This window comes from Rhinatrema bivittatum, chromosome 11 (assembly GCF_901001135.1).
Source record: "Rhinatrema bivittatum chromosome 11, aRhiBiv1.1, whole genome shotgun sequence".
In the NCBI taxonomy this organism is placed as follows: Eukaryota; Metazoa; Chordata; class Amphibia; order Gymnophiona; family Rhinatrematidae; genus Rhinatrema; species Rhinatrema bivittatum.
In genome coordinates, this window is record NC_042625.1 from 88,396,369 (window position 1) to 88,409,019 (window position 12,651).

Here is a 12,651-nt window from a genome sequence, read left to right on the forward strand (position 1 = left end):
CGACCAATCGGCTGGAAAAGACGGGTCACGTTCCCCGGATGCCTGAGCCGTAGAAACCAATCAGCGCCGGGCCCGGGGGCTGATCCTCCACAAGCACGAGATGGCGCGGGCGCTCGGCGGTGGTTGCTATGGTTACCGATCCTCTAGGAGAGTTCCAATGTCCGGCTTAGCAAGGTATGTAAAGCCTTTGTCTGGGCAACGTGCATTGATTGAAATGGACCTGACTTTTTTTTATTTTTTTTCAGTAGTTACTTTCAAACTTTTAGAAAGACTTTTAGTTAATGTGCACTTCATAATTATTCAAAACTAGTAGGTTTGACTTGCAATCGCTGTTGGGGATTTTTCAAGCAGCAGTGTGTATGAAAGCCAGACCTTTTATCATGCTACATATGATATCAGACAGAAAGATATTTGAAAGTGAACTAAAGACATGGTTATTTAAAAATGCATACAACCTAATTTAAAACAGAATGTAGAGAACTAAAATAACAAGGACAAGAGATACTAATACATGATAAACGAATTAATGAGAAATTTTACTACAAACAGAATATTTTGTTATTTATTTTATTTTGTACTTCACCTCTTGTGTCCTGACCTTTAATTACTTAATATGTATTTGAGAATTCAGTTGATAAATGTTAAGGTCTGTTTATGAATACTTCCTATGTAATCCATCATTATCTGCTGATTTTATACCTATGAATGTAATTATTGTAAACCGTTGTGATCTTTACATAGAGCGACAGTATATAAATAAATATAAATAAATAAATATGTAGTGTACACAACAGTAAACGTGGATAGGGAGTGATGTAATTTAAACTGCAATCACTGCCTGATTCCCAGGCTATGCTTATTTTTTTTAAACTGAGGTAGATTTTATGAAAATTTAACATCAAGTAGCTTGCTATTTTTATGTATTATTTGGGGGTTTTAAAGTGCTGCTAATATGCAGACCAGTGCATATGGTATTAATTGTCAGCACTTTCCCTATTTTGTAACAACCCATCAACCTTAGAATTCTCGTCAGAGTTGAAAACACTGAAAGCTTCCAAATAGCAAATAATTTGGAGTGGCAGATGATTGGAAACAAGACAGGGAACACTAGGCAGCTTGGGTAGGTGAAGTACATTTTATGGGCTGACAGCTAAGTGTTTTAACTACACTAAAGGCATACGCCTGGAAAACAGTCATTTCTTTGAGGTGAGCAGTTATTTACTTGTCATTGATCTGCTGAGGCATATTTTATTATATCAGTGAGAAGGATGATTATAAATTGGTGGGTCGCTTTACTGCAAGTTTGTTTCTTGTCTGCTGACACGGCTCCTTCATTGCACGGGCTAAGAACGGTTCCAACAGGAAGAGCTAAACTGGCGACCAGGCAAGATCCATTTTATAGAATGTGACCTGTTGTTTTATAGGTAGCCAGCCTGCAGCAACAGGAATAGTCACCATTGTTTAGCCACCAACTAAGAAGGGATGTTGTATGCTCATCTACCTAAAAGAGAAAGACAAAAAAGACTGCCTTAGATAAGGAGAGAAACCTTGCCAGGGGTCTGTGGCTGGCAGCTGAAAAGTGCAGTTACAAAGATTACGAATTTACATTTATTTATACTTACATTTATTTTTAAAAATACCATCCTAGAAGTGCAGTCCAGATGTATTCCACCCATTAAAAAAAGTGAAAGGAAGGCCAGAAATAAGCTATGGTGGAGATATTTTCTGTTGTGCAAAATGCATCGATAAAACAATGAAATGATAAAATAATTCGTTTTTCATCTAACAGCTTTTGAAAAAAGCACATTATTTGGAGTTGAATCTTGCCAGAAACCTACCCCTGACACAGCTGCTGTGCAAAACTCGGCCAGAGTTGGACTCTGTTTAAATATATGTGCCAATAAATATCTCCAAGCTAAGGCGACTGGTATGTCTTGCTTCTGTTTGCCTTAGAGAATATAGGCCATCACGGAAAAACTGAATTAATTCTTTGCTTCAGTGTCTACTGAAAAGGATGTTGAGGAGATATCTGTGCCAAAAACAATTTTCAATGATGATTCAGAAGAATTGATACAAATCGCTGTGAAACTGGAAGATGTAATAAGGCACACTGGCAAACCCCATAAGTGCATCCAGAACACGCATCCAACCCCTCCCCCCAAAACTAAATGCACTCATCTCATGCAAATGCATTTTGATGAGGCTCTTAGCTATTCGCCTCAGATACAAACAAAAAAATGGGTGGCCGATCTGCACATTTTAGCACTCAAATTTTAACGCCAGCCCAGAGCAGGTGTTAATTTCTGAGCAACCCAAAAAAAGTGTACAGAAAAGCAGAAAATACTGCTTTTCTGTACATCCTCCAACTTAATATGTTAGCGATATTAAGTCAGAAGAACCAAAAGGTAAAAAAAAAAAAAAAATTAAGTGCCGGTGGTCATGTTTGGAAAAGGGACGCTCAATTAACGAGCATCTATTTTCCTAACCCGTGGCTGTGCACAGGTTAGGAAAACGGATGCCTGTAAAATCGAGCCTCCGTTTTCCTAACCCTCTGACAGCCACCTCTCCTGAGCTTCTGCTGCCAAGGAAGCACTAGCGGCACGTAATTGTCCTAGCACTTCCTTTTTAGTGTGACCCCCCTCATTTAAATATTGTACTGCACGCCCAGGAGAGGTGGCTGGGCACACGTTAGGAAAGCGGACACAACACTGAGCATCCATTTTCCACACCTCTTTACTGTAGCGGCCTAAAACTAACTTGCCCAGACCAGATGGTGTACACCTTAGAGTTCTGAAAGAACTCCAGAATGAAATTGCAGATCTATTACTAGTAATTTGTAACCTATCATTAAAATTGTCCATTGTACCCAAAGACTGGAGGGTGGCCAGGGTTAACCTCCATCTTTACAAAAGGCTCCATCACTTAGGCAGCAACCATGTATTTTCCGCTTGAACATTGCCCAGGGATTCAAAGGGCCCACAGGTTTTCCTGTGGGGAGAGTTTTGCTGGAGAATAGCATGCATGTAGACTTGAAAATCCGTTCCAGCCCCATCCAAAACACAATCCTGGGAACCACTCCCTTCAATTCACTTAACAAGCGCTGTGGAACCCTACGCATGCTTCTACCCAAGGGAATGGGTTTGAGAATTGTCCTTACTGGGCATAATTCTGCAACAGCCTGCATAAAAGAAGTCAGAAAATAGCTGCATAAGCTCCAGCAGGCTTCAAAGCAAACTCGCCCCATACAAACAGCACGCACACAATCATCCCCGCTATGTTGGGCACAGCTAATTTCTGGGAAAGTTATCCACACACTTTTGACAATCCAAATGTGTGCAAGCCCAAGTCCCTCCCCAGCTGCAACCCCAGGAACGCCTCCGCTCAGTCCGAGTAAACTTGTTGGGTGGGCAGTTTTAGGAAACGCTGGGCTGCCCATGGAAATGCCTTCGAACATTACCTCCTATGAGGAGCATCTTCATTCCCTCCCTTTTGGAGAAAAAGTCTGCAGGCCCTTTTTTAACCCGAGGGCTTTGTATCAATTTTCAAAGCAAAAGTAGACGCTTAATTTTTGATGTGAAACTTGCTGCAGATATCCATGGACATTTGCACCTGCTTTTTTTCCCTGGAGTACATGCGATGTGCATGTATCATTTTCCTTCCCCAACCTAAAGATGCCCCCAGAAACGCTGCCTCTAAATGTGACTAAAGTTACGTGCTTTGTAGACGATCACGTGTAATTTTAGCCATACCCAGGGAGGGCACTTCTCAAGAGAGCAGCTTACTGCGGGGGAAATGCTTTTTACCACTTTGAAAACTGTTCTTTATCTGTTTTGTGTGCATCCCAGTATGCGTTTTTTGCCTTTCTTTTTCTTCAGTGGCACATTTTCAAGCAGAATAAGCATTTTAAATGCTTGTATATATATCTCATGTGTATTCATTGTGGATATTCAGAAAACCCAATCTGTTTGTGGCTCTTGAGGACCAGAGTTGGCCACCCCTGAAATACTGTACAATAAGACCAAAATGAGAAAGCATTTCCCCTTTTTGGGAAAACTGAATTTGTGGGCTTTTTCAAAAAGTAATGCAAAAGCTTCCACAGTATTTAATATAGGATATTAGTAGCCATATTGGTCCAGATACAACTAGAATCTTTTTAAAGTGTCACAAGCCACAAACATTACAGTGTTTAATTAAACCGAGACAGGAAAATTGCGCATCAAAATGGCAGATGAAATTTAATGTGGATAAGTGCAAGGTGATGCATATAGGGAAAAATAACCCATGCTATAGTTACACAACGTTAGGTTCCATATTAGGTGCTACCACCCAACAAAGAGATCTAGGCGTCATAGTGGATAATACTTTGAAATTGTCGGCTCAGTGTGCTGCGGCAGTCAAAAAAGCAAACAGAATGTTGGGAATTATTAGAAAGGGAATGGTGAATAAAACGGAAAATGTCATAATGCCTCTCTATTGCTCCAAGGTGGGACCACACCTTGAATACTGTGTACAAGTCTGGTCACCGCATCTCAAAAAAAGATATAATTGCGATGGAGAAGGTACAGAGAAGGGCTACCAAAATGATAAGGGGAATGGAACAGCTCCCCTATGAGGAAAGACTAAAGAGGTTAGGACTTTTCAGCTTGGAAAAGAGACGGCTGAGGGGGGATATGATAGAGATGTTTAAAATCATGAGAGGTCTAGAACGGGTAGATGTGGATCGGTTATTTACTCTTTCGGATAGTAGAAAGACTAGAGGGCACTCCATGAAGTTAGCATGGGGCACATTTAAAACTAATCGGAGAAAGTTCTTTTTTACTCAACGCACAATTAAAATCTGGAATTTGTTGCCAGGGAATGTGGTTAGCGCAGTTAGTATAGCTGTGTTTAAAAAAGGATTGGATAAATTCTTGGAGGTGAAGTCCATTACCTACTATTAATTAAGTTGACTTAGGTAATAACCACTGCTATTACTAGCAACGGTAACATGGAATAGACTTAGTTTTTGGGTACTTGCCAGGTTCTTATGGCCTGGATTGGCCTCTGTTGGAAACAGGATGCTGGGCTTGATGGACCCTTGGTCTGACCCAGTATGGCATGTTCTCTTGTTCATTTTGGGGGTTACGTTTGTGGGTTTCAGAGTGAAGATGTTCGTTGTAGCTTTCATAAAACAGAGTTAAAGAAAGCGTCTAAGGTTCTCAGAGAGGTGGGGGGGGGGGGGGGGGGCGCAGTTCCTATAATGATAGTAATGGATACGTCATAGGCATAGGATGCTGATTTTTCTTATGATTCTTTATCAGGCACAGGGTTTCTGTCCCTGTTCTCTTGCTGAGAAAGCTCTGCTTTTTCTGTGTCTGCAAAGGGTGGCTGTTTTTGATAAGCCAGCAGAAAACAGTGATAAACAAAGGTTACCTTTGAATGAGAATTAACCAAATTGATTTCTTCCTCTTCCTATAGTTATGTGTTGGAATAAGGAGTTCAAAGGGTGGCTTATTCTTAGAGCTGAACAAAACAGGCAGGCTGCAAAATGAAAATCTCTCTATCAGTCTGTTCTGGATAAAACTGGTCAAAGCAAGTGCCATAGAATGATGGGCCACAGTCTCAGGAGAAGGTCAAGTAGGATTCAATCATCATTCCATAGTTGTTTGGTTGCACGAAGGCATAAACCTTTGGGTTCAACTTTTTTCAAACCACCCATATTTGGGCAATTGTTAATTTTGATTTGTATTTTTTTCTCCACTGCTATTTACTATTATCCCTTGCCTAGACAGCATGATGAGAAGACTCAAGCCACCACTGCAAGCTCGAGAACTGGAGGAGCATTGTCCTCCTGAGGTGCACCTTCAGCACAGTTCATTGGCTGGCAGAAGCTGCCACAGTAGCTGTAGCCAAGTTTCCTTCCCCTGAGTCTCAGCACACTACCTCCAGAGTGTACCAAGGCCCAACCGGCTCCAACAGAGGAAGAGGGGGACATTTAAGTTGTGGTCTGCACTATAGCTTGAGATAAGGGGCTGGCCTCAGAATTAATTTGCAAAGATCCAGAATGCAGCCTAAACCGGGGATAAAATATCTCCACCAAATATTTAAAGTTGCAAAGGTTTGGGATTTATTAGTGTCCCTTCCTCAGCAATCTAATTCAACAATTAAAATCTCAGTGTTTTGAATATCTAATCTCTTAGGACTCAGTCATCACTGAAGTGCTAGGGCTTTTGTGAGCCCCTTATTAAATTGGCACCCCCTGCAGCCACAGAGCTGCCAGGTACCTGTGACCCTTCGGTTTGTCCCAGCATGGCGCTTCTATGGCTGATTCAACATGCACGTATACCAGGTTATGAAAGGAGCAAGTCTGTGCTTCCTGGCCAAGGATGGGAAGAAAAGGCTTAAAACAGGAAGAGAGGCCACCAGATTCTTGGGCATGAAGGCGAGGCCAGGTCCAGTTGGGCTGGAAACCCAAAGCAGTGGGAGGAAACTGCCAGGGCAAAAAAGATAAAAAGATGGAAGGAGAATCAGACTGGCTAAAAAAAAAAAGGCATAGAGAGGCTTCCCATAGCAAAGTGGGGATAAGCCAGCATGAAATTCAAAATAATCTTCAGCTCTAGGCGGCAGCTAATTATTTTGTTACTGCTGGAGTCTGCTTTACAGTAACTTTTAAGTCAATTGATCCAGCACCCCCTTTCCTCCTCTTCCTCCCGTATTAATTGACCCCTGAACACACATGCACTGTAATTGCTGATTGTCTCTGCTCCGCCAGGTGATTAATGGTTTCATGGGCAATGTGCCATTTTTTTGTTATCTGAACCAGCAGCTTGCTGTCCACAAGGTTAAACAAACAACCTGCAAATAAAGACACTTCCAGGTTCCGATTTCCAAGGGCAGACTTTCATCCCAGGTTGCAAGCTGCTTCTGTCTGTGCTTGTGACAGACGCTAGTGAGTGCATTTCCTAGCAAGGCCACCTGTCATATACAACAGGTTGATTGCTCATCTGGTCCTTGGTGCCATGGTACAAGTTGAGTTAATGACTTTGTTTATACAGTTTGGGTAATCGCCCTGATAAGAAAGGCTGCCATCCCCACCTCTAATGCTTCCCCCTACCACCCTCTCCCTCCCGCCAGCTCTCCCCTTTGTGATTAGATCCTGTTGGCTCGAGCTGGTACCTTCATTGAGAAAAGCCTATCAACGCCACGTGGAGTCAGCCTTCCCAACCAATCCGTCCAGGGTTGTTTTGTTTTTCAATGAATTCAGCCTAGTCAGTGAGGTCAAGGTTGCTTCCCTCGCTTTCAACTCTTATAAATAGAGCTGAGAACAACCGACAGATTTATCAGAATAAGCAGGCAGACCTGATCTCTGAGAGGTACCGCATTTAAAAGGATTCTTTTGTCTGCTATTTCTTACAGCAAGATAGGTGATCTTCCTGCAGGCTACTGAACTTGTCACCAAGATAAGCGATCATGACAAGCCTGGAAATGGAGTGTGAAACCTGCCAATGTGACTCAGTCAATGCAGAGAAGCAAAATGCCATTTTATACACTATCCTGAGCCAAAAGGACCATGCCATGTCGTGCTACAGCCTAGCACAGCACAGCTGCCTCTGTGAGAACCGCAGGACGGTGTGCCTGAAGACCCCACACCTCACCTGCCAAGCAGCCTCCAATGTACTGGTCAAAACCATTAGCTTTGTGAAGAAGCTACCATCTTTTCAGCTGCTGCCCCGGGAAGACCAGCTCCTGCTCCTGGAGAGCTGCTGGGCTCCGCTGTTCATTCTAGGGCTTGCTCAGGAGATGGTCAGCTTTGAGGTTACAGAGACGCTGGCCCCCAGCATGCTCAAGAGAATCCTCTTGGATGGCCAGCCCTGCAGCCAAAGCCCAGCATATGACAAGACACAGCCCACCCTGGCAGGCGTGCAGAGGCTACAGTGCTGTCTGAACAAGTTCTGGAGTCTGGACCTATGCCAAAAGGAGTATGCATACCTAAAAGGAGCCATTCTCTTTAACCCTGGTAAGTGGGCCACCCAGAAGTGGCAGTGGGCTTGTATTCAGAGGTTGGTACATATGCAGACAAGTAGGATAATTCAAGCAACACAGTGGCAATTGCCCTAACCAGTCATAAATCCCTTTTCCATGTCAGCTTTCTTCCTCTAAAATAGTCAGATCAATGGTGTGGATGAAGGGCTTAGCTTAACACCACTCTTTGAATGAGACAGGTTTGTAAGCTTCCCTACTTATGTCCTCATGATGCTTTTAGCCACCCCTCTCCTCAGACATGTTGAGGAACTTCAGCTTGACTTCTCACTGATGGAGGATAACGGGGAGGCAGCAGATTTTCTGGCTGGTCATGCCAAGTCCCCGATCTGGAACTTTTTTTTGAACTGTGGCAGCCTTCTGCCTTTTCTGCACTGCAATTGGAATGGAAGGTGGAGGTCAGCAATGGCCCTGACCCATGTTTTGTTCTATTTTTTTTAGCACTGGGAGTCCTCTTTCTTCAGAAGTTAAAAATGTCTGCTTTTTAGAAAAATGTCTCTACTTTGAGATGCTCTAGAAGCAAACCAAATCTGTCTTCAGTGGCAACCATAAGGGAGTCAACTACTCCAAAATCAGTTGCCCAGGTACTAAAAACATAGCTAAAACTTTACATCCTTGGTAGTATTAATGCCTTACATGGTAGGTGGTGTGCCCTAGCATTTAAACCTTTTTCAGAGGGCCTGTTAGCATTTCCTTTTTGCTTAAGAAACAAATGGGTTGGCAGCAATGAGAATTGGAGTCCAATTAATGACATCATGATTCAATAGCCTGTTAAACAGCCTAAAGTTTGTGTCAATATACTGCAGACCTTTAGGATACAGCTGTACACTGCAGAATACCTTAAAAGACTGGAAATAGGTTGCTTTATTTGTAACTGATGGACATTTTAGCATCAATTCACCTTAGAATCTTAGTTATCCACTTAGAGGTCAATCTTGACTAGCCTGAGATGTTGTATTCTCTGCGGGCACTTTGTGCGCCCCTTATAATTAAAAACGCATAATTATGTAAATGTACAATGTGCCTGCATACTTTTGCATCTGCAGTTTGTTCAGGTGGTGGATTGGGAATAAAAAAAAAGCATGTGTACAGTTGAATATGCAAATGTATGCATAGTGTTTACTCCCCTGCCCCTTGGATCCAGCTAAAAGAAGATGCACTGTGAAAGCCTGCACATATTTTGTGCTGCTTGAGGGGGATAGTTTTCACTCAGGTAAATACCTATTTACCCACCTAGAAATTGTCCTTCCCTAGAACCTTAAACATCAAAATAAATGTGTGTGTGTGCGTGTGTGAGTATTTATCTACATACAGTGCTTTGATGTTACAGTGAAGCAAGTTAATTCTGTTTTACTGGTAGAACACTGAAATTTACAGGTAGCATAATATCCATGACTAACAGCTAGCAATGAAGGTGACTGTGGCACAGGCTTATAAGTAAAGAACTGCTTGTATTTGGGATAAACTCTCATTTTCATGTACTTGTTTTTATTTTCTCCCCAGATGTCCCAGGACTGAGAGCTTCCTTGTACATAGAGAGCCTGCAGCAGGAAGCCCAGAGAGCTTTGAGGGAGCTCCTAATGCCTCTCCATCCTGGAGAGCAAGGCCGCTTTGCTCGCATCCTGCTGACTGCCTCCACTCTGAAATCAATCCCCCCGGCACTGATTGCAGATCTTTTCTTTCGGTCCATGATCGGGAATGCTGACATCGTGGAGCTAGTCATGGAAATGCTGTACATGCAATAAGTGAGACCTTTATCCAGGCTGTAAGAGACTGCAAGCACTTCCAAACACAAAGACTGTATACATCCTCCTAGGCAGGGATGTGTTTGGAGAGCACCTACCCAGCTCTCGTTCACAGGAGACAGCAAGCAAAGGGCAGCTGAGAACTGGAACAGCAGATGGTGCTGCAGGCTAGGCTAGGCCAGGCCAGAAGTGCATGGACAGAATGATTAACTTACACCTCACAAACACTATGAACATTAACCCGTACTACTTAATAATCCCTCAATTGAGAATTAAACTACAAAAGGGAATGTGTATATGTGCAAATATGCACCATATTATTCCGTGTAGAATGCATTAATTTTCCTGGGAAGGGGCCCATCTTACTGATAAATGAGTTGGTTGTGTTACTCAGAATTCTAATATGATGAACTGAATATAGGGGTCCAAATGAAACCACTGGTATCTTATTACCAGCAGGGTAGGGGGAGGGGAGCAGCAGTCCGGCCTCTGACAGATGTGGTGCACCTTTGCCATTGTTCATTTCCTTTTTAGGCTGTGGGGTTGCATGCACATGTGGCACAGCTGGACGTTTCCTCGGGTGCCAGTTATGGTGCTAATCTGCAGGAGAGGAGCAGCCTTTGCACACACCATTTGGATGTCAGTATTTAAGGCTAGATGTTTATCTGCATTTTGTGTATATAGATGCTTTTAAGTTATTATTTTCTTCAGGAAATGTTTTGTATCTTTGAAAATATTCTTTTTTTTTTCCAGAATAAATACTTTAGCATTCAAGTTTGCTGGCTGTTATTCTGCAAGCTCAGGTGAAACAGTAGGTAGGGGCATTAGAACCATAAGGACAGCAGCAAGGAGTCCAAGTTAAGGATGTAAATATAGTTTAAAACGTGAACTGTGTAAAATACTGACCCTTTAGGGAGCAGTTTTCAAAGGGCTTTCCATGGGTAAGTGGATGTCAGGGCAGGCAGGCACAGGGGTTTCATTTCTTACCCAGTAAAGTCCGCGGAGTAAAGAATCCCTGCTGGTCCCTTCCATCTTTGCCTTTGGTCCATCACCCTCCCCTCCTGCTGTAAACCGCAAGCCTTTCTTATGAGCCCCCTCTTCACTAAACACATCCTCCCCTTTAATTCCTGTGTTTTCCCTTCTAGCCATCCTCTTTTCTCTTGGGCTCCTAAAGAAAGTTGTATCCGCTGCCTCTATTGATTATGTCTCAGCCTTTGCCAGTCTCCCTGCTCTTCATGTCTCCCTTTGTTTTTCCTGCTAATTTTGTCCGTTCTTCATCTTCTGGGTACGTTTGTATCTCTGAATGCCAGTTTTTTTTGCTCTAGACTTACTACGGGTATCGCTCCGGTGAACTGTAGCGCTTTCTGTATTCTCTTTTCCTTGTTAACATGCTTGACACAAAAATTTGTTGCCATTTCAAAGCTTTATTTATTACTGTATATAGGTCCTCTCTACCTCCTAAATCTCCTACTTCTGACAGGGCTTTCTTAATTGTTCGTTTTATTGAAGGTAGCCTGTCTGAAGTCGAAGATCCTGGTTTTATTATTGGTTGGTTCTGGTACAGTGTTTTCACTCAACATAACCAATGCCCTTGGTAAAGGCTGTAAAATCCAGCCCTTTAACGCAGAATTCCCCAGTCACTACAGAATGACTGCAAGAGACTGAGAGCCAGGAATGGAGCTAGGGTTATCAACTTTCAAACATTAACAAAAACAGCTGGCCAGCCAGTCGCTCCACCACCACCACCATCCCAATGAACCCTTTGCAATCTGGCCCCCCATCCCCACGGACCAATTCCTAAAATAGTGGCTGGTCCGGGGCCTGAACACAGCTTCCACAGGATCTCGATGTGAAGGTGCTGGAGACAAAGCCAACGCAGCAGGATAGCTTCAGGAATGGCTTAAGATCAGAACCCCCCCCCCCACACACACACACACACATACAAAAAAAAAACAACACACCTTCATGATTTTGTTTTATCTACCAACTGAATAATCTTGAAAAAACTACAAGCACACTTTCTGTTAGGACTGGATCTATAAGTAAATGCCTCACATTGTGCTGAATTCCTGTTGGAAATGAAACTGAATGCCAGTGCTTTCCTTGAACAGAAACACAGAGGTCAATGTTCAGGGTTTAGGCTTGGACCAGCAGTACCTAAATTTAGATTAAACATAAATCAGAATGTACAGGAGTTCTTTAAAAAAAACCAAAAGTCTGCTGAAAGAAAAGCACCTTCGCTTTTTTTCTCAAAGAACAAATAATCCAGCTCCTGTTGGAAATCAAAAGGTAGAGTATTCCCCATAACCGGGCCAGCTACCCAAAACCTTGGGCACGAGTTTCCTGTAAGTATGCAGAACACAAAGAACGTCTTTCACTAATGAACATAAGGTTTGGGAAGGGGCATGATCCCAAACAGCCTCCCTCAAATAATCAGGAACAGTCCCATGAACAGCCCTAAACCCCAAATCACCCTTTGAACTTGGGATATAGCTCCTGCCCCATTTCAACTCCTGGAACCCCACAGATGGGGTAAGTGGTATCTGGTGGGAGGTGGGGAGGGGGAAGGTTTCAGTTTTTAAGTGTTGGCAAGGCTGGGGTGAGTTTCATTTCCAAAATGAAACAAAATAAAAAACCCCAAAATTTGGCAGAATGTTTTGTTTCATTTTTCATTTCATCAGAAAACGAATGCACAGCCCTAAAATATTCCTTGTGGATAATCTGAAAACCAGTCCTGTTTGCAGCTCTCAGGAAATAGGCTTTGCCTATCCCTTATCAAAGTACTTGTGGGTAACGGTGTGCTGATACTCATCACAATCCCATGCAAGCAATTCTCCAAAGCCCTTTATCTGGGTAAATATTGATTTCTCCAGAAAAAAGAACAGTC

General features: G+C 42.8%; 1 protein-coding gene across 1 annotated transcript; it reads left to right on the top strand.

Moving 5' to 3' along the window:
* The first annotated feature begins 13 nt into the window (after positions 1-13).
* NR0B2 (nuclear receptor subfamily 0 group B member 2) lies at positions 14-10,538 on the top strand. Its single transcript, XM_029571251.1, has 3 exons — positions 14-174; positions 7,396-7,996; positions 9,523-10,538. The coding sequence occupies exons 2-3, from the start codon at positions 7,450-7,452 to the stop codon at positions 9,762-9,764; spliced, it is 789 nt and encodes a 262-aa protein (XP_029427111.1). The 5' UTR covers positions 14-174; positions 7,396-7,449; the 3' UTR covers positions 9,765-10,538.
* Positions 10,539-12,651: the final 2,113 nt, after the last annotated feature.